Genomic DNA, 21,362 nt, shown 5'->3' with positions numbered 1-21,362 from the left:
CTCCCGAACCACAACTGGAAGCAGCTGTAGCAGTATTAGTGGCAATGACAAGTATTATTTATTCAGGTATTTACATAAAGATGGTATAAATAAAAGGTTTCCTAGCAGTTTCTCTAACAGTAAAACTATGGTGAAGAAGTTACTTGGTTAGGATTGGTTTCTATAATAGAAAGCACAGTGATAGCTCATGGTTATGGCATTGAAACACCTTGAGGCCTGAGGTTAGTTTTCAAAATTGGTGAACTTTCTTGTTCCAAAAGGTGCGGGCCAGTTACCAAAAAAATCTCATGAAGTTAGCTGGGAATCTACTGAACAATATTTAACACATACCTGGGAGCTTCAACATGCATCTTGGGTTAGTCTCTCCTCATTTAGTCACCCTGCATCCTAATAGAATAACTTGTTTCGTTAATGTGCAGATCTATGACCTGAGAGTAACCATTCATGATGGTTATCTGAACAGTGAGAAGACATTTGGGCAGTTTGAGCTGATCCATAAGCAGCTGCAGAAATACTTTATTGAATCTACGCTGCCTCAGTGAGTAAAGTAAAAAACAATTTCATTTGAAGCACTGTTTTTTTCTTTCACAGTAATAACCTAATTTGATACATGTCTTAACTCCTTCTCCCTTATAGGTTTCCTAGCTGGTATAAGATGTCATTCACCCCAGGCAAGAGGGTGACTCAGCTGAATAAATACCTGAAGCAGCTTTTTGAGGGACCATGCAAGGGAGTAAGTTCCTCTTGTCACTGGTTGATTGCTGTCAGTGATCTCTTGTTATAACTGGCTCTAACTTGTGAACCTGCCTCACTCTGCAGAATGAATATGTGTGCAGCTTGTTCCTGGATGGCCCCAACATAGTCCAAGAACCTGTGGTGACAGGTACATTTCTGCGCTTGGGTGTATAAAAAATGATTGTGAAAGATTTTTGGGGGAAAAAACATCATAATAAAAGTAATATTTAGAATGTGAGGACTACTTTTTTGCTATGTCTTGAGGAAATTCTGATGATACAATATACAATATAAGGCATGCTGTGACTAACTGGGACTGATGTGCTGATCTATTGCAGGAGCCCGTCCTCAGATCCAGCTCTACATTTCTCACTCTGACTGCAAGCTCTCAGTCATGGTAAAACACCTAAAGAACATTGTAAGTTTCCTCTACTCTTATAGTTGCATTATCTGTAGCTTTTAACAAGAGGAAAGCATACATAGTAAATGTGTTCTCCCTTAAATATAGGCTGGTTGTCCTTTACGACCCTTTTTTCTCTTTTCAACAGAAGCAGGCAAACGGCTCTAACCCCGACGCCTACGTGGTCACGCGTCTGAGACCAGACCCTAAGCAGCGCTCCAAGAAGAAGACAAAGGTGGTCCGCAATGATGACAACCCCACCTTCAATGAACTGGTACAACTTCCATCCTCCTTATCCTATATCCATGATTTAGCACAGTCACAGCATCCTGTGGTTTTTCCATTAGATTACTGAGCAGGTTTAAGAAGGTATTGCTTTCATCATTTGATAATAGGCTAGTAGTCCATGTACCTTTCAGCAAGCAATTAAATTAGTTGCCATTTTGCTGAGTTTTGTGCAAAAGGAATTAAACGCCTGTCCTAGATAAATGCAGGTTGATTTCAGTGATTGAAGCAAATAAAAGTCAAGGCTTTTAATTGAAGATAAGTATATGGGAAGCTAAATTATATTTATAAATGTTGTTTTATTAAAATCCCAAAAACTGTTTTTGTACATCCACTGGTGAGCTTAATTGCTGTCACTCAAAGCTTTAAACATTTACTCTTACTTCTGAATCTTCCGCCTGCTGTGTGAGTCTGATGTGATCTTTGAGTGTTGAACCCTGCAGACGCTGACCAGTAGCTTCCCACATACTCACTCCCAAGCCTCTTTTATGTTGCAAAGTGAAGCCTTAACAGAGCCACATACAAAGAAACAAAATAATAATTGTTCCATAGAAATTTCAGGTAACAGCAAAACTGTACAAAAGACAAATCCTCAAATTAATGGATGTTCTGAATGTAGAGCTGTTATATAAAAATATCTGCCTTTCATTCACAGATGGAGTACAATGTCCCACTGCTTTATGGGATAATGCTGGAAGTGACAGTGAAGAGCAAGAAGACTTTTGTGGGTGCAACCAACATTAAACTGGAGAAGGAGTTGCTTGACAAGGAGGCCTGGTTTAACCTCGGGAACTGTGCAATCTGACCTCAGAGAGCTGCACTGTAGGCCTGCTGCCAGAAGGGGGTGCAACCACACTTAGGGAAAAAATCAGTCCAAAGATTTCTCAGACTGTATGAGTGAGACAAACTGACCTGAGTAGAGGAACTGAGCACTCTCATTTATACCTATTTATCAGATGTAAATTAACTTCACTCCAGAGCTAAATATGCTGGCAGTGGTTGATATATTTGGATGAAGTTACAAGGCTGAGTAAAAGACTCAGGAAAGAGACTGTTTACTATGTGAAGTATCATTTATTATTATTTGTTTATTATTAAGTGTTAATCAGATGAAGGACATTTGCTAATTAATCCAATGTTTGGATGTGGCCACGATTATGGATGAAGGAAAGAAACTATTACTTGTATTATCATACATGCACTTTTGTTTGTACTTTAACTGTGTTTTCTTCTCTGCGAGTCAAAACCGTCCTTGTAAACGTGTGTGGTCGAGACTGTCGATGTGACAGATTAAAGAGGAGGTGTGGCAGTGATGTTAAGAGCTACCTGCCCAGACTCTGTGTGTGTGTGTGTGTGTGTGTGTGTGTGTGTGTGTGTCCCTTTGGGCTATGTCAACTGGATGTCCTTGACCAGTGGAATTGGAGGCGGGAGGCCGGAGGGGGAGTGAGCAGAGGGAGTGGGGTGAGGAGAGTGTGTGAGCAGGATGACAACTCTGCCTTTCTGGCCTGAGGGGCTGAGTTAACACTCTGCCCCTTACTCCATCCTTTGTCTTATCCATCAGTGGCATTCAGCTATGCACATGCATGCACAAACACGGAACAGGCAGACGCTCACATGTCAACAAATACCACTGAACAAAGCACCTCCTCACACACACACAGGCTCACACTCTTTCTAGGCTTAGGCAGGTTGTCATGTTATCTTAATGCCATCCTCCTCCTGACAGGCCTGCTGACCCGTGCTCTCCTCCGCCTCATTCATAGGATTTAGTGATGAACGAGGATAGAAATAGACTTCCCCACACTGGATTTGGTTTAATAATGTATACCTCTGTGAATGCTATTTATATTATTCCTTGCTGGGTATCTCACAGTGAAAGTGAAGTGCTGGCTGCTACTCTTTCATAGTAGTATTCATGTTGTATTAATGTATCCTGGCATCACTCATCAGTTTCAGACCTAATAAAAGCATCTATTGTTTTGGAACACATGATTAATCCAAAACCAACACTGTTTCTTGTGGTTGGGTAAGATCATCTTATGTGTGTTCAACTCTACCACAATAATTGCACTTGCATCAATTATTAATTCTATGATAAGAATCTGATATCCTGCTCCGGGGATTTCTCCAGCCGGGAGTTATTCTTCGTTAGAGTGTCTTTTCAGCCCTGCTGGAACCTTCTGGTGTTTTCCTCTGCAGCACAGAGCGCAGGCAGTAGAGAGAAGGCACGTCTATTTTCTGACAATAAAACTGGTATTTATATCTGAGGAAATGGTGCTTTTGATTTATTTATTTATTTTTGTTGTTGTTGTTGCCGCATCAGCCACGCTTCCCTATCGGTTGGCAAGGTGTGTGTGTGTGTGTGTATGTGTGTGTGTGTGTGTGAGTCTGATATAGAGAGCTGCTTTTAGGCAGACCAAACAACGACAAAGAGGGTGGCTGGATCCAGACTGCATCCGTCTCGGGACCGGAGAGGCACCCAGCGGTGGCCTGGAGGTGGAGAAGGAAGGGGGAATATGAAAAGAAATGTATGTATAGCTGCTAAATACATGCGCATCATATATATAGGTGGAAGCATTTCCATAAAAAACTCCAGAAACCAGAGACCAACCTTCAGTAATGCTGACACTGGGACTGACGGGAAATACAATGATGGTCACACAAAGTCACCTGATGTAATTTAGCTCTCTATCTGACTCCCAGCCCCCCACCTCCTCTTGCTCTTTCTGCCTCTGTGGCTCACCTTTCTTTATGCTGGTGAAGGGCAGGGTGTACTGGCCCACAAACTCACTGCTGAGAAGGCCGGTCTGGTCTTGGACACAGAAGCGGATGAGGCAGAGTTCTGGGACGCTGATGCTGAAGATCATTTCAGTATTCCAGTAAGGATTCAGAGCTGTAATCAGAATCAACCAGTGCATTAAAATCATTAAGGATCAACAGGTTTAGTCAGTATAATCAAAATGTTTATATTCTCTAAACAATGAGTCAAATTCCGGATTTTATTGTCCATTTAAAAAAAAAAAGCTAAAGGCCCTGTCTATAGACAGTGTTTGGTTTATCCATTCTGGGCTCCTGTAGAAACATGGAGGTGGACTCCATAGAAGGCGACCTGCAGCATCTGTAGACAAAAACGGTTCTAAAGTAACATACCTATCAATATTATATTCCATTTCTGCCAATAGATCCTGCTGATGTTACACATTTGACCTTTAAAGGGTAATGCCATGAGTTTGTTGATAGTTTTGCAGGTATTTAAATTCAAATTCTGTCCTGCTGGTGGCACTAGAAGAATAGTCGGGGAATGAAAAAAGTTATTACAATTCATCCTTTACGGGACTGAATGTCTACAAAATTTCATCTTAATGCATTGTTGAGATATTTCAGTCTGGACCAAAGTAGTGAACTGACCAACAATTGACTTTGCCATCCATCGAGTGAATACATAATTATCAGATCCACAGTATGATGACGATTTACATGACAAGTGTTGTTTAGGTGCAATTTCTCAGTGACAAATGGGCAGAGCACGAGTAAATAACTAATAAGTCATATCTGCTGCAATTCTCAATCCATTTCTGATTCAAAACAAATTTCTCAAGTTGCTCTGTAACATCCAAGTTTTAATCTAAATCCACATTCATTTGTATTCACCAGTGACCTTATCTGTTTCATAGTGTAAAACGATTTTATGATTTATGCCCATGCATAAGTGCTCTGCACCCTCCAGGACTCTTAACTATCTCTCCCACCCTCTCTCTCTCTCTGCTTCTGAGACAAAGAGAGGGTCTTTGTCTCATCTCAGCAGCTGCATTACAGTGTTATATCCCATCAATGTTATGTCTTGATATTAAGTTAATTTTCATGTTGTCGTTCTTTGAAAAAAGAAGAAGCTCCAAATTCAATGCGACAGATGATCTGTGGTGAACACCAGCTGAAATATGAGTTTATCAAAAACCTTGGCAGCTATAGGATTAACTTCCACATGTCTGATGACAGGTAAATTTAAGACCAGTCATTTTCATATTTATCATTATAAACAAATAATAAACTAGCTCTAGTCATTTTTAATGATGGTGATAGGGTGCTGTGATAGTTCTGAATGGAAAATATCCATCAAACTGAAACTGTAGCACTTCATCGTGTGTGCAGTGACTGTCAGCTCCATGTTTTCAATCATAGCAACAGTACATGACAGACTCCTCTTCAAAGGAATCCACTTGTACATTTTGAAGAAACTCATCAGCACATTTGCCCTCAGAAGCCCAACAGCAGCTTACTAGGAAACAGATTTGAAAGGAAGAAAAACTGCTGTCATAGAAAACTCCCTAGATTCCAGTTTAGGTGGTTTCCATGTTTTTACTTGAAGGTTTACATTGCCCTACAGTATGCAGGTAGGCATGTTCTTAACTGTCATTTGTATTTCTATCTGCATGTGTTAGTATAAAACCAGAGGTGGGCATGTTTTTAGCCATGCTCGCTGCCCCTAGAGATGACAATGTCGGCCAGCCCCTGACCTTTCCTCTAGTGCAACCATGAGGTTGAATGTCTCAACAATGTTTGGATGGATACACTTTGTACAGACATTCATGTCCCCCTCAGGATGAATTGTGACAACTTCATCTGGTGCCATGATAAAGTCAAAATTTTAACTTGTCCAATACTTTGGTTTATGACCAAATACCAGAACAGTAATGATATTCAGTCTCAGCTGTAGTTTCTCTTTATTGCTAATTATCCAATTAAGACTACTGTAAAAGACTAGCCTTTATTTTGTTATGTGTTTTTGTCTTGGAGGTAGTGTGTCCCCTCAGAGTTGTTGTAGTTAGCAGGAGTTATAATCAGAATCACGGGTTGAGTTGCGTGAGAAAAATAAAAATAAAGAAGCTGTTGCTGGTTATTGCATCCATGTATATTTTTTTATTAAACCTACTCAGTTAGGTAAACCCCAGATGCTTGGCTACACTACTAAAACCATTAACTAATACGGTAAACATGGTAAGCATTATAACTGCTGAACATCAGCATGGTGTCATTGTGAGCATTTTAGCATGCTGATGTTAGCATTTAGCTTAAAGGACCAGCCTCCTGTAGTTCACCCTCCCCTTACAAGTGCAAAGAAGAAACTACAGTGGCTGCAAAATGCACAAAAAACACAAACAGCCCTATCTAGAGCCAGTGTTAGGTTTGTCCGTTCTGGGCTACTGTAGAAACATGGCAGTTCAAAATGGCAGCCTCCATTGAAAGCATCCTGTGGCATCTGTAGATAAAAACAGCTCATTTTAAGGTAACAAAAACACAAAAATTCTTATTTTCAGGTGATTGTATTCCATTTCTGCCAATATCCAAATCCTCTTAATGTTACCTTTAAAGCACTGTTGTGACTAAGTGCAGCCTCACAGAGCTCCTAGCATGGCTGTTGTTACTACTCCTACTCTTCCAATATTATTGCAATTAAGTCATTATTCTACAGCATTTGGCTGTTGCCACCCCAGCACCATTTTTAATGCAAGAAACCGTCAAAGTCACAATGTCCAATGTCTTTCTCAACAATACTGAGAACACTGAAAAAATTTATCTTGAATTGATAAAAGTATCCGTATCATTGTCTTGCATTACTTACAGTTTTTGACAGTATGTGTGTTTTTTCTGCACGAGTCGGATGGAACCCCATGAATCTCTACTCTGACAAAGGCGTCCAGAGCTTTGCCTCCCCTTGGGACAGGTAAGTTGGACCCTCTGATCACCTGTAGATAGACACACACAGAGAGAGGCAGTCCAGATGAGCACACCGGGTGTATGAGAATGTAATTGGCATCAGGGATAAATAAGAAAACAGAAATTATAAAAAAGAAGAGCCAGTAAGAGCAGAGAAAAGAAGAGGACAGGACTGTAATTACACTAGTCTGGAGAGAGGCAGGCTTATCTGCAGTCCTCTCACACTGAGTCTTCCCTTCCCCAGCTCTGATCAAAGACAAACCTGCATGTACTTATCACGACATGCCCCGCTTGGCACTGATGGAGCTTTACAATGTCCGGCCCAAAATACAGTCCCCTTCCTCCCCTGAAGTCATGCTACAAAACACCCTGCCTTATGCTCATTCACAGTTACAATGGTCCTTGTGAGTGTATAGATAACAGCCTGAAGTAATCATTTCATATAGATTTGCTATTGAAAAACAGACCATTGCTTATAGTTGACAGTTTTATGCTAAATAGTCTCATGAAAGCTCAAGGGGAAATATTGTTTTCCTGAACACATGAATTATTTACTATTTAAAGATTGAAAACTCAACCCTACCTAAGTTACAACACTGAATGCTGCTCATGACTCGGTTCCCACTGAGTTTAGAGCAGAGTCAAGATTGCACGATTTTCCCTGAAGTGATCAAATAATACAGAATGGTGATGTGAATAAATAAAGGTTTTTCCCAGGGCATCCAAAAACAGAACACATGCACTACATTTATAGTTCATGCATTGTGCTAGGAAGACGTAGCGTGTGTGCATACCCCATTAGGAGACAATGTCTGATATGCTTTTGTTTAACTTGTGAGAGCCTATACATCCTAATATACACATTTTCTTCAGTATAACCAATAATCATAGTACTGTATGATAGGTTTCTAAAGCAACAGATTGCATTTAAAACAGCCACTATACTGACTGAGCTAGGTCAACTGAGCAAATAATCCAAGATCCACGACTGGATCTGGTTGAAAAATACAAACACGCATTCAGCTCAAAGGTCAGTTATTGTAATTAGTTTGAGCCAATCCTTTAAGAGACATTTTCTGTACGATCCATTGCTGTTCATAAGACGAGCAGAGTAACTATGATGTTCCCTCCTCTACCTTTTCTGCAGTAAGTCTGTATGAGTCCCACATTATCAGAGCCATTTGGATGCCCATACAATAATTCCTTTGTAGTCCACATATATGTCAGGGTTCCCTAGGTTTCTGGAGGGCTTAGGTGCTGTGGTAGCAAAGGGGGGTGTTTGGGGGTCCTCCTCCAAGAAATGTTTATGTTGTTACTAAAAAAACAGGCATTTCAACATAATTTTAGACAATTATTATTACAATATTTATTAAATATATATTTATTATTTAAATATCAGGTTGTAGTTTTATAAATTACACCAGGTGTATGATGGACATCTGTCAGTATCAGTCCTTCCTTCTGTCCTCTCAGATTTGTGACAAATTCAAATAAATACTTTGACTACACGTAGCTAGTCATCTTTATAATTGGACTAAGAGTGTGTGAGCGTCGTCCTTATGGCCCACTAAAGAGATGTGACTTGATGTGAATGTGTTCTCCACCGCTTCTTCCCTCGTTTGTCATGTGGTTTGGATAAAGTACATTACAAGTGCTGCTATTACTGTCCACTAAGATGCTTAAAATAATGGAAAAGTGGATGATTTATTAATTGGACCCTGAGTCTAATTACATTAGTTCACCCCTCTCTCTCCTTTGCCTTTATTTTTTGAGGGAGATAATCTAATTAAACAGAGACACTCTCAGGGAGTTTTACATCATTGTTGGTTCACAGTATCTGGCAGGAAAGCATTAATCTGGAGGCAAAGAGTAAGATGAGCTCTGCTAAACAATCCCTTGAGTGTGCAGCTGTAAACACTTGCATGCATGTAAAAGCACAAACACAGTCCAGTAACATTACACCTTAATCCATAAAGCCACCCAGAGCATCCAGTGCTCCATAGCTGTACCTTGACCAGCAGGTGTGTTGGTTTGAGGCGGCGCTGGCTGCAGCTGGGATCAAAGCTCCTCTCTTTGGACATGAGCAGTCCCGGCTTCAGGATGTATCCACAGCCCCCGTTGTCCTGGAAACGGCCATCATTAAGGTCCATAGGAGAGCCCAGAGACTGGAAATTGAGAGCCACTGAAAAACACCACAAGACAATCTTGGAACAATGAAAATGAGGAGCCACAGAGCGTGGCCAAGAGATTTATAGGAAAAAATTGAGAATGCCTAAAGCTTGTTGAAATAAAACAAGCAGTGCAAGATGATCTCCTGCATACCTTCTGTTTTTATGGCTCTGAATTCTGCAGGAGGGAGCTAAATTATACAAAGACTTGAAATGTTTCCCGCAACAATACCATACATTGCATCAGGGACACATTCAAAATCACCAACTGTGAAATAAGCGCATCTGTCGTGGGTTTTCTGCAGTGCAAAGCTCTGTGTTGGCAAGTGTGCTGCAGACACCATGGGCCTCATTTATAAGGAGGTTCTGAAGCTTATTTGTAACTTACACACCTGCGCCTTTCTATGAATCTCAAATTACCTTAAAATTGACAGTACCTGCTTTACAATCAGCAATTTACCCTGATATAATGCTTGCACAAATGAGGTTTAGCCAGCAATAACCTTCTTCTTCTTAGCCTTCTACTGTTTTCTAACACAATGCACCTTTAACTGATCCTATCACATTGTTCATAAAGCTGATGTAAAGTTCACCACAGGCTTGGGCGCATATGAGTCCCAAACTGTAATAGTTCTACATAACCAGCAGGAAAATCACTTGAGTCAAGTCTAGACTTTGCTTAGAGATAAAATCATTTCCACATCAAAGTTTATAAATAACTACTTATACGTGGTTTTTCTGTGAAAGTCAGTCTGTTTTATAAATGAAGCCTCATGTCTTCAGTGTCATCAGTGACTACACTTTTCAAATATGTAAACTTTCAGATAAAGAAAGCAGCAGATGTAATCCTGCTGACAGGTCTGTGCTCAGTCTCTGCAGGGTTGGATTGTAAACTTTTGTGAGTCTGCTGTAACATAGATAATTATGTGATAAATATACAGCAACAAAATAAAACACCTTTAATTTTGTCCTAACCAGCACATAACAATGCATCCTTCTGCATCTTTTTATATATTTAAATACAGCTCATCTATCTATGAGTGATCAATCCAGACTGCTGCTTTGCACTGCAGTCTCTTGCAACTGTGAAAAGTGCCGATCACCATCTGCACAGCTGCCACCGAGGCACGTAGACAGTCTGCTCAGCGATCAGCAGGGCTTCATGTCAGAATCAGTGACTGGCTGAGCGATGGAAGCAGATGAAAAGGATGTGCAAAGGTGGAGTGACAGGAACTCGCCAAGACAGTGCCAGACAGATCAGGGTTGTGACTTTAAGTTCATGGGTAACCACACATTGCCATAAGTCTCGAAGATATAAAGGTTATGAATTATTTTTTGAAGCATAGATACTCTCAGGAGCTCAGGCATGTCATATGAAGTCAAGTCCAATGTTCATGCTTGACTCTAAAGAAATAACTGTAGGGAAAAAAACTGAGCTGTGACTCAGACAAGGATGTAGTTTAAAGAGAGAAAAAAATGCATTTAGGAGGGTTCAAATCGATTTTCGAAAAGGTGTGATAAGGGCCAGGTGAGGACTTGCTCTGGGGAAAACACAGATGAGGTGGTCAGGCTGTGGACTGGAATGAAATGTTCTTTTCACTGCTAATCGACAGGACACTTGGCCAGGCTGTTCCCTTTGAAGTTTGACAATCTGAGTTTCCGGACTGCATTTCTCTTCATTTGTTTTTAAAAAAAGAAGCTGGTAACGGAGGGTTCTGGTTGTTCTGTGTGTTGTTGAGAACTTTTTGATTCCTCCAAAGGAATCAAAGAAATTCTCTTTTCAAGTCTTTTCTGAATTGATGTTTTCAGGGTTTTCATCTCAAAATAGAAACAGAGTTGACAACAAAGTACTAATAACTTCAGGGCCATTTCATTACACCTTATTAATTTGACATATTTATTATTTGCTAATATGTCATTTATTTTATTTAAAAGCTTTGGAAATATGAAGTATTGTTTATAATATTAAAACATTAATTTCATATTCCTGTGCCTAATGTGTGTGTGTATACATGCATGTGGGCACATGTATGAACTTTTACAGCATACCTTATTAGTGCACACAGACTGGGATCATGAGCTCTTTCTCCTATTTTGGACAGGCATACATTCGCTCTGTCCCACTCACCGAGCTGTGAGCCGACGTTCCAAAACTCCTGAGGGTTGTAGTTGGAAGAGGCCGTCCTTGAGCCTGCTGGGTAAATCCTACTGAGGAACTTCTGGTTATGCTGAACAAAATCTGCACCTGAGGGAGAGAACGCACAACACTCAAAAGTCAGATGTCCCCTCTGACGCACTGTCCACTGATTCAGACTTAACGTTATTGATGCAGTGATTCAGCAAAGCATTTAAGTTTATCTACGTAGTCACTGTTTAATAGTATCAGTTATAAAAATGTCTTTGTGACAGATCAAAGTTCTTGACATTACAGATATGATTCTTGACTGTAACTTCAAAATATAGGCCCCCATAAGTAAGATACGCAAATGTAATTGCCTTTATATAGCCTAATGTTAAATTGACGTTTTTAGAGAAAATGTGACAAGGCGGAACTTGTACTGATCAGGTTTTGATAAATGTAAAATTATCCTCATTCTGGAGAGAAAACTGGCACACAGCTTTAGTCTGTGTGTGTGATCGTACCATAGCTGTGTAGTTTCCCTGCAGGGCTTGATGATGACAAGAGACTACAAGGTTTTTACAGCTCCAGCATTGCCTAGACTGTTCACAGTCCCTGCCAACCAAGCCAACCAGCTCATAATGTAGCTGTGTGTCTAGAACGTGTCATTCCTCCTCAGTGGGAGCAGATTTAATTTCTCTACATCACTCTGATCCTTCAGTATACTGCGGCACAGTGACAGTTTAAATGATTATCAGTTGATTTGAACCTCTGTAGGCTCTTTTCACTTTCCCAACAGTAAGATTATAAGGCACAATTCTGGACTTGCACTGTTGTGCTTTATTCCCTAACATCGTATATGTCATGTTCAATATGCTTTCACTATTACGGAGGTTTATGGCACCAGACATAATTGCATTTCTTGTCTAAAGTAGACAAAGAGTTCTCCTTTGAGCAACATAATTTTATTGGGCTCAACACCAGAATTTATTTTGTAACATTTGCAATTAATTAGACACATTCTTTATTGCTTCAAAATCTCCTTTTCTATTCCTAAAATTTCAACCCCTTCCATAACACTTTACCTGAGGCTTTGACTAGCTTCCGAGCTTTGTTCTCTGCCATAGATGTGTTCTCAAAGTAGTTCTGATTGTCCTTGGAGTGACTAAAGCTGATGAACTTGATAGACCTCGTGTATATGACCAGGTCAGATAAAGCCTCTGCCACCACCACCTTCTTTTTCTACTCATTACATTTAGGGTAGAGAGGAAGACAAACCAAACACAGCATTCACCGTATTGGAACAAATAGTTATGTACAAGATTAAAGCTTTGCATTTTTGTCCTATTATCTTAGTGGTTGCAATACATTTAAATATATCTGTACAGCATCTCCTCATACAACCTGTCTTTGTCATTCTGTTCTTAAATATAACTTACTTTTGTCTTTGACCCTGCCTTTGTCAGAAACCAGAACTTCGATTTGGTGTGATGGTCCTCTTCCTCTTCAATGTCCTCCTCCTCATCCTCGCCCTCATCTACACTCCTCTCTGCCTCTGTCCTAATCTGAGGCTTTAGTTTTTTATTCTTGATGAGGATCTTATACTTCAGGTCCTGGCATTCCCACACAAAAAAACATTCTATATGAATTAACACATGAATAAATGCAAAGGTACCTTAATCGTGTACATTAACCCCCTGCACTCGTAAAACCATCACATAGTTGCATCAGTCAAACAAACTACATCCTAAAACTTAGGACACAAACATCAGAACACTTCCCCGGCACAAACCGCCCCCTCTCTGTTTGTCAAAAAGATGCTATCCTTCAAAGAGTCACTCAGAAGCCACATCCACATCAATGCATAAACACAGCCAAATTTGGTGGGATAAAGAAGCAGAAAGATATACCGAATCACTCAATCACACATCTGCTTTTACATTTCACCGTCTTGGCTCGAAATCTGTTAGTAGTCTATAGGGCTCTTTATGCAGATGAGCAGCAATATGCTAAAAGTAAAAAAAAAAACATTATGGTCTGGACTTGGAAGCAGCTCCATGGTAAGCCACACAACAGGAAGTCACCCGTCGGCATCGCATACTGTATGCACAGGCAAAATATGCTGAAATAATTACAGATCTGCCAACATTAACAACCTGTAAGAGTCCATATAGCATGAAAATTATAAGCTTCCTTTGGCACTGCACTCTTCCATTTTTCATTGCTGTTACACAAAATGATACTTCAACAACTACTGAAGACTACTACAACAGAGGCTTTGCTTTATGTTGATGTAATTTAGGATATCATTTGAGGATTCTTGAAGAGAATTATGCCAATGTTTATGGTAAAAAAAAGTAATAAATTGTTAATTAATTATAGCTTATTTCCAAACCTACAATAACACTGCATAATGGAAGAATAAAGACAAGAAAATTAGTTTTTCCATCCTTCCTGTTTCTTTGGAAATTTGGTAAACAGATTTAACCTTTTTTTCTAAGCGGTCAGAGTGGCGTATGAGATAATGAGCAGTTTTGAGTATTTTGTATTGGTTACACTTTCATAACTGGATTGTAACACATGTACACTGATTCTGTAAGTTGCTGGGGTTAATAGTCAAGATGAAACTACTACTGCTAAGGCTCCTATGTAAGCCCCCACTTCCTGAGAGTCATAAAGATAAAAAAATAATAATATGGGGAAGAAAATCATATATGCACACTGAGGATAAAACAACTCAGTAAAACAACAATTTTTTGCAGTAAATTCCAAATTCCAGCAAAGAAACTCCAGCGAGACAGCGCACATTCATCCACCCTCAATGAAAAACCCTTCATCCTTCTCGTCATATTCAATAGACTGGAGTGACTGTGCCGGCATCTATCAGGCCAGTAACTCAGTCGTGGGTTGAGGCAGACACTTTCAGTGGAGATGTCAGACCCCGCACTTAAAATGATGGACACTTCTCAGGATCAACCACATCACATTAGATTTTGTGAATCTCTGAGAGATTAAAGAGGCTTGCAAAAGCAGAGGTCCATCTGGCCCCAGTGGAGGAGAGAGGCACAGGAAGCCTTAGAAATAGACTAATGAGGCCCTCCGTGATCATGAAAAGGTCTCATTTTCTCCTTGTTTTGCTTTATGACGGACGATGAGGATTTATGCATACCAACACTATCACCCCTCTGCCTGCACCAGCAGCTCTAACATAAAACACAAATCCTTCTGATTTACAGCCCAGATGGTCGAGCTCTCACTTTTCTATGCCTTACATTTGGGCTTGGGAGCTCTCCAGCGGTTGGGTGATCCAAGGGACTTCTCAACAGCTTGTCCCCCAGGATGGAGACAAGGTACTGGGCTATGACCTCCTGCTGCTCCTGGGAGCAATGGTTTTCTAATGACAGGATCACGGGATACGCAGAGACCTGTCAAGAAATAATCACATAAAAAAAATCAGGATTCAAACCCTATTTCCAATAATTAGCATCAACCTGTATCTGCTGCTCTCTCTGCAGGCTCTGAAGTCTCCAGACACAGAGTATGACCTGAACCAATCTGAATCAAAGACAACTTGCAAGCAAAGTATAACTATCATTAGAGCAAATGCAGCTAAGTAGGGACTCCTGGGGCCTTCAGAGGCAGGAGTGAACGCTGAGTTAGACGCCTGGGGCACCACTCCAGGATATATATGTCATGTAACATATTATATGCTGTTACCTCGAAGGCATGTTGCTCCACAGTGGTGATGACATCCTTAAAGAATATCTTGGTGGTCAGGGTGTAGCCATGGTAGACTACAGGCTCCATATCTGGCCCATCCCAGCAGTCAATCTCCAGACAACGACAGCCTTTCCTCAGAGCACTGTGCCACACACAAGCACACACATATATTTGGAGACACATGCACACACATTGAGCTGTGGCAAGGCAATGATAAGCACTTAAAATGTATTGCGTCAGAAATTAGAAGTGAATATTTGAGGCACAAACTGAGCTATTTCCTTTCCACGCACAAGTTAAGCTCAAATTCTCACTTCAAGCCATCATAGCCACTTCCATACAGTGAAGAACACATGTGGATTATATGTAGCAAACATTGCACTCTAATAATTTATTCCAACAGTTTCCTCTAACTGAGTGTATCTGGATCTCCTCATTTAACACCAGAAAATGGTGATTTCCATTTCTGCGATTTCTTTATTTACAAAAATATGGCCAGGTTTATATTGCTTTCTGTTTGCAGTGGACAAAAATGATTTTGCTTTCACAGCAGGGGTGGGGCAAGTAATCACTGTGGCGATAGAACATTTTCTTGCAATCCTGATGCAAAGTTATATCACCATTTTACTTCAATTTGACTTTGGGATGGTTCTGCTTTTTTTTATTTTATTTTTTTTGCTGTTTTACCAGTTTGTTGCTGTTTTACATTTAAATGATGGCACACATGACCATGCACCTTTCATCAGCAGTTGGAGTCCAGGCATGATATTCTGTCACCTCAGTTCTCAGCTATGTTTTTCTCTTTTGTCACAGAAATATCCTGATGATTGTCTTGCTCTAAGTTGTGCATTGCAGAGTTGCTTTGTAACCCTACTTCTATTGTGAGAAAAGCAGTAGCCTATCATATTGAAAGTCACATTGTAATTGCCTCCCATATTTCAAAGAATGGATGAATGGACAGCACATCACCTGGAAGGCTTATTTCTATTTAGTTCCTATTTTCTTAAATTATATTTTATTTATTATATTCTTTTTTATTTTTATTGTACTATAGCATGCAGCGAATGAGACAGGGAATACCATGTAACAAAGGTTATCAGTGAGGTTTAAATCCGGAACATGTGGTTATGAGGAACAAAATGAGTTCTCATTCTGACAGAGCTGGGAAGTGATGAGCTTAGCTTAGCATAAAGACTTTTTGGTGTTTGTGTACAGTTCAAACACACAAGATACAGTGTGTTAATTTGTGATCTTTAATTGTGCTGGTAGGTGTATTTTTACTTTTTCTGACAGAGCCAGGCTAGCTGTTACCCCCAACTTTTAGACTTTATGCTAAGCTTAGCTAACAATGGCTTTACTCCAGCAGCTCCATCCTTCACACAAAGACATGAGTCTTGTACAAATCTTTTTATCTGACTCTCAGAAAGAAAGCATGTCCACCTCTACTCCACCAGTACACAATTAAACAATAATGTCACAGTTTTGTTTAAGTGGGCACTATAGATGTAGTATGCTGGTGCTGTTCATTATTTCCATAAAAACACAGTTACGTTTCCATGTACTGTAAGTATTTTTAAAGCTGAAACATTTTGATCATATATAACTAAAAGTTTCAGTGAGTAAACTACAATCAGACAATTACATCTTCAAATTTCATCTCTTTCGCAAATTCCTTGTTTCACAACATGTTAGCTCTTGTATAGGATCTTGTATTTCTTCCTCCAACAAATTATTTTTGTCATTTTCTTTTCTTCACTCTCCTACCGATGAGGTTGTGGGATTTCTAAAAAGCCACCTTCTACTGCAACTTTGTTCTCCTCTCTCGATGATTATTTCATTATCTAAGTAAACCAGAGTTTCCCGGACGCTGGTTTGGAGGGTTCCACTCTAAGCGGCCAGGACGCTCAGCACTTTCACAGGGACCATAAATACAGCACTACTGCTGCCATCAGCCCCTTTTATAATCACCTCCATTACCCCATAAAGGGACCACAGCAATTTCACTGTCTGTCTCAGCACATGCATGGGTCAATGAAATGAGAGGAAACGAGAATATCCAGATAACTCATATGAAGGAGAGAGGGACATTAGAGAGAAGATAATAGTGTATTGAGAGGCATTTTAGATCTGTATCAGAGCCAAATGGTGTTTAAATTGACCTTATCATTTGTTTCGACCTACATAAAAGATCAGCTTAATGAAATATACATGATTTAGCAGATTAGGTGATTTTGGCAAATTTACAAGTAGAATTTAACCTTTGTCTTTACAATAATTCCCTGCATCATAAAGATAAATGCATGCTGTACTGTATCCACTTCCCTACCAGACATAGGCATCCAGGTGGCTCTTTCCTACTAGCTGATCTCCAGTCAGGTAGGTGTTGTGTGATGAGGAGATGAAGTAACTGGTGAGAGGCTGGTCCATGTCTTGGTACACAGATGTGTGGGCCTGGTCGAACAAGCTGCAGTCTTTGGACTCCATATACCGGAGGAATCCTTCAAACGTCATAGACCTGCTTTCTCTGGCTGGAAGAGGAGGAAAGAGCAGAGTTAACACCTGTGAGTGACAAACTCAAAATCAGCATCTTTCCCTCTACCAAGCGCATAGAAGGGACTACAATAGGTAGTTCCATTGTTAAATATTAAAATAAATCAAATAGGTAGTTTCATTATTAAAATGAAACCTAAGACTATATGATAAAAAGTAAAAAACAATGAGGTCTTGACTTGCCTAACTTCAATTTTCCTTATGTCATTTCAACCCCTTGCCTCTGGTCTTAGAGCAAATCACTTTGTCAACCAGGCACCACTGGAGCGTAGGTCTTAACTTCTATTATAACTAATTTAAAATCATTATGTGACAAAACCTTAGTCCAAAGAACAGAGTTTTTTTTTTACCCATATGAATGAGCAGCAAGCAGCCTGATTTGGTACACTGCGGCTCTCCCTTCACTTACCTGTCTCTACAATCTCATATCTATCAATCAGACTCTCTGCCATCTCCTCATTTGCTGTGAGCTCAAACTGCTCATGATTGAGGAACCTGACGAGGACACTGACAGGCAAAGTCATCTGACCCGAGGCGTAGTATTGGTACAGATGATGTAGTTCAACTCTCCTGCAGGAGGGGGCCGTGCTTTTCTTCATCTTGCCCTGCAAACAATCATTGATTAAGTGTAATAAGCTTGCTATGGCATATTTAGACAAGTTGTCATAATAAAGAAACAGGTCAGGTTATGTTGTCTTGGTTAATGTCATGTTGTCATAACAAAGACATCTCAGACAATGTTAACTTTGCATTAAAATGGACATAATTGACTGAATAACACTTAATGACAACAGCCATAAACATTCATAAAGACTCATTAATGGTCATGGCAGGTGTCATGTGAGTCTTATGTACACCCCTTCAAAAAGAGTGTTAGCAATTATTCTTTAAGGTGTCATCTTGTAGATATTTTAAACACTTGCAAGTGTTTCAAAGACACAACACATCACTTGCTCTCTAAAAATATACAGGAAATAGTGAATAGAAATGTCAACTCAAAGATGTAGCCCAGCTTTTACCTGAGCTCACTGTTGAAATACTACTTTTTCAAAGTCAGCATTAAAGAGAATACAAGAGAAGTCAGGGTCTTCACTCTGTCTGCACAAAGTTCTCCCATCCTCTCACACTGCACCTCCCCTCCCCCCTGCTCTCTGTATCTTTTACTTCCATCAAATATTAAGGCAATGTCTGTGTGACTTTCTCATTTTAGTCCCTCTCCTCTCCTTGTCGTTCCTCTCAGTCAGTGAGACAAAAAGTATCTGTGACTTTGCCTGGCTTTGTGTGTGCCTCTCTCCCTCCATACCTTTCATCTCTCTGTTCTACAGCCCTTGACAGTTCAGACGTATGCCTAAGCCAGTGCTGTCACTGGGTACCCTGCAGTGGGCTGGCCTCCCGCTGCATCTGTCGCCTCAGTGTGAGCAACATGAACCAAGCTCTGCTATCATTTTCATTAACCTTTTATGCAGTTGCAGCAACTGTTTCTAAAACAGAAGTTCCCTGTAAAGTGGTGTAATGTGTGCAAAAGAGCTTACAATTGGCCATTAACCCAAGACAAGTCACTGATCTTACATAAGATAAACCTTTCTCACATGAAAGATAGCTACTACGCTTACAATAAACCAGTGTAACTGAGTAGCTGGATGGAACGCCTATGGAACATCCTAGATGTTTAGTGGTTAAAACTCAATAAGATATAATACAAACAACAGCCTACCTGAGATATTGATGGCCTTTCAATGGATATCTAACGTTAGCAAACAAAACAGCAAGGTACTTTTTCAGCAGGTTTAAACTACATAAAGTTGTTGCCATAGTGACAAAACATTCCAATTCTATGGGTATGTTATGTAAAAAAAACCTCTGAAGATCATAAGTGCATTGCATACAGCTTCCTCTAAAGTATGGCAGAGGAAGATTAAAACTCACCCTGTGTCTGTCTCCTCTCATTTTTTCAGACATGCAGTGGACTTGGTGGTAGGATACAGAGAGAATAGAGAAAGAACTTTTGCCTTCATGTTTCAGCCTGGTGAAAGCACAGTTTGGGGTGAGTAAAAAGTCTTTCCCTTTCATATGATTGACAAAGTCATCATATCTCAGTGTGATTAGAAGTGTAAACCAGCATAACACAAGTCCAGTTTAGGCCAATCGACATACACTAGTTATTTGATGGAGGTTGTGTTTTCGGTCACAGATTTCAGGATTTCTAAGGAAAAACTGAATTTATGGTAGGCTACAGATAGTGCCACCATTTGCCCATTTATAAAGCTTTACATTTGCAAACTCTGTATTTTGGCCTATAACTCCTGATCTGCTAAGTGCCAAAAGCAAACTTTAATATTTTACAATAAATCAATATTTTTTTTCAACATCCAAACATCACATCTTTACCAAACTTGGTAAAGAATACTATTTTTACATTTGGTGGTTAGCGGTCTAGGGACGGCAACACCGGGCAGTTGGTCTATCCATCCCAGAGTGACATTTCTTTACCTTGACATTTGACACACTCATGGTTCTCAGAGGTGAGAGGTGTGCCTAAGTACAGCCGTGTACAGCCTTCTGATTCTTTAGTTCATTTATAATGTTTTCTGACATTTGGTTGCCAGTTCTGGCCTATTTGACATTACCCCGCCATTACTCTTAAATGCACTGGGTAATTGCTTCTAAATTTAGACATCTACTCTGAGTTTATTCTGTGAATGGTGCAACTGGAACATGTTAAATTAAATACCCAGAACTCAGAAATGGTTACGAGTCTGACCCTAAGAAAACATTTTTGTCCAACTAAGATTTATGGAGAAGATGTAGGTATTCTTCAAAAATCTTCTTCCCACCATCAGCCAGTGCAGATTAAAACATAAATAAAAAAACATAAAACATAAAAAAATTTTGAAAGCTTATTATAATAATCAGTTTGAAGGATTATGTAGCCTTAGCACATGTTTGCGCTATTTGAGAGCTCTCACTCAGTGATCTGGTCCAAATGACTTCTTGCTTGTGATTTCTTACAACAGCATGGTAAATTGAAGCTCTGGCATCTCCAATGAGTGCTACATGTGCTACAGGGTGCTCTGAGCTGCTGCCTGAATACATCAAGTAAATAAATGCCAATAGTCTACAGAGCACCAGAGATTAATTTCAGTGGTATTCATTTCATGGAATTAAGTCCACATTCTTGAAAAAAAGTCAAAGCCACAGTGGATGAAAGAATGAACGCATCAAGAGATCTCATCTATGCAACAGTCAGTGAAGCTTAGAGAACATTTCCACTGAATCTGTGTTGGTTGTTTTAGCAAGTTTGACAACAACTTCCTGCCTGGTTGTCTGTGTAAATCTGAATGTTTTTGGTATTGTGTGAATCACTGGTGCACAACAATAGTCACTGCCTAGTAATAGTCCAGCAGAGTCATTCCTGTCTACACCAGGCTGTAATGGCTTGGCCTTGGGCCTGTCAGAACCATTGGGCATATGAATTTGATGTGCTAATTCCCAGGCAGTGAACATGAAGCCCTGTATATGGCCCCTGTCTCTGCATCACTGCACCTCCCGGTTAGTTGGACTCGTTTGGGAGCAGAGTGTGCTTGTGTAGCTGTCAGTTTTTGCTTCTGTGCTCATGTGCATCTATGCATATTGGAGGGTCAATGGTGAATAAAAGATCAGCAGTCTGTGC

General features: G+C 40.0%; 2 protein-coding genes across 3 annotated transcripts in view; one reads left to right on the top strand and one right to left on the bottom strand.

Moving 5' to 3' along the window:
- pik3c2g (phosphatidylinositol-4-phosphate 3-kinase catalytic subunit type 2 gamma) overlaps positions 1-2,745 on the top strand; it is an 18,420-nt gene extending 15,675 nt beyond the window's left edge. Inside the window, exons 27-32 of one of the 2 annotated variants that reach the window (XM_035665847.1) lie at positions 420-538; positions 637-733; positions 820-883; positions 1,074-1,153; positions 1,284-1,409; positions 2,076-2,745. In XM_035665847.1, coding sequence (XP_035521740.1) covers positions 420-538; positions 637-733; positions 820-883; positions 1,074-1,153; positions 1,284-1,409; positions 2,076-2,225 — 636 coding nt within the window. In that variant the 3' untranslated portion in view covers positions 2,226-2,745. The remainder of the gene's footprint in view (positions 1-419; positions 539-636; positions 734-819; positions 884-1,073; positions 1,154-1,283; positions 1,410-2,075) is intronic. The other variant, XM_035665846.1, reaches the window with a different exon arrangement.
- Positions 2,746-3,793: 1,048 nt separating this feature from the next.
- Positions 3,794-18,291, bottom strand: LOC118330717 (1-phosphatidylinositol 4,5-bisphosphate phosphodiesterase zeta-1-like). The gene is given in 11 exon segments (XM_035665368.1): positions 3,794-3,910; positions 4,164-4,313; positions 7,041-7,164; positions 9,145-9,317; positions 11,432-11,548; positions 12,508-12,667; positions 12,862-13,035; positions 14,695-14,847; positions 15,140-15,284; positions 17,469-17,670; positions 18,102-18,291. Coding segments are annotated over 11 exon segments (1,671 nt in total). The 3' UTR covers positions 3,794-3,827.
- Positions 18,292-21,362: the final 3,071 nt, after the last annotated feature.

The sequence above is a fragment of the Morone saxatilis genome, unplaced genomic scaffold, assembly GCF_004916995.1.
Source record: "Morone saxatilis isolate NCDOM2014 unplaced genomic scaffold, NCSU_SB_2.0 Contig2, whole genome shotgun sequence".
Lineage (NCBI taxonomy): Eukaryota > Metazoa > Chordata > Actinopteri > Moronidae > Morone > Morone saxatilis.
The sequence above is the reverse complement of the archived record's forward strand: the minus strand, read 5'-3'. Positions and strand labels throughout refer to the sequence as shown.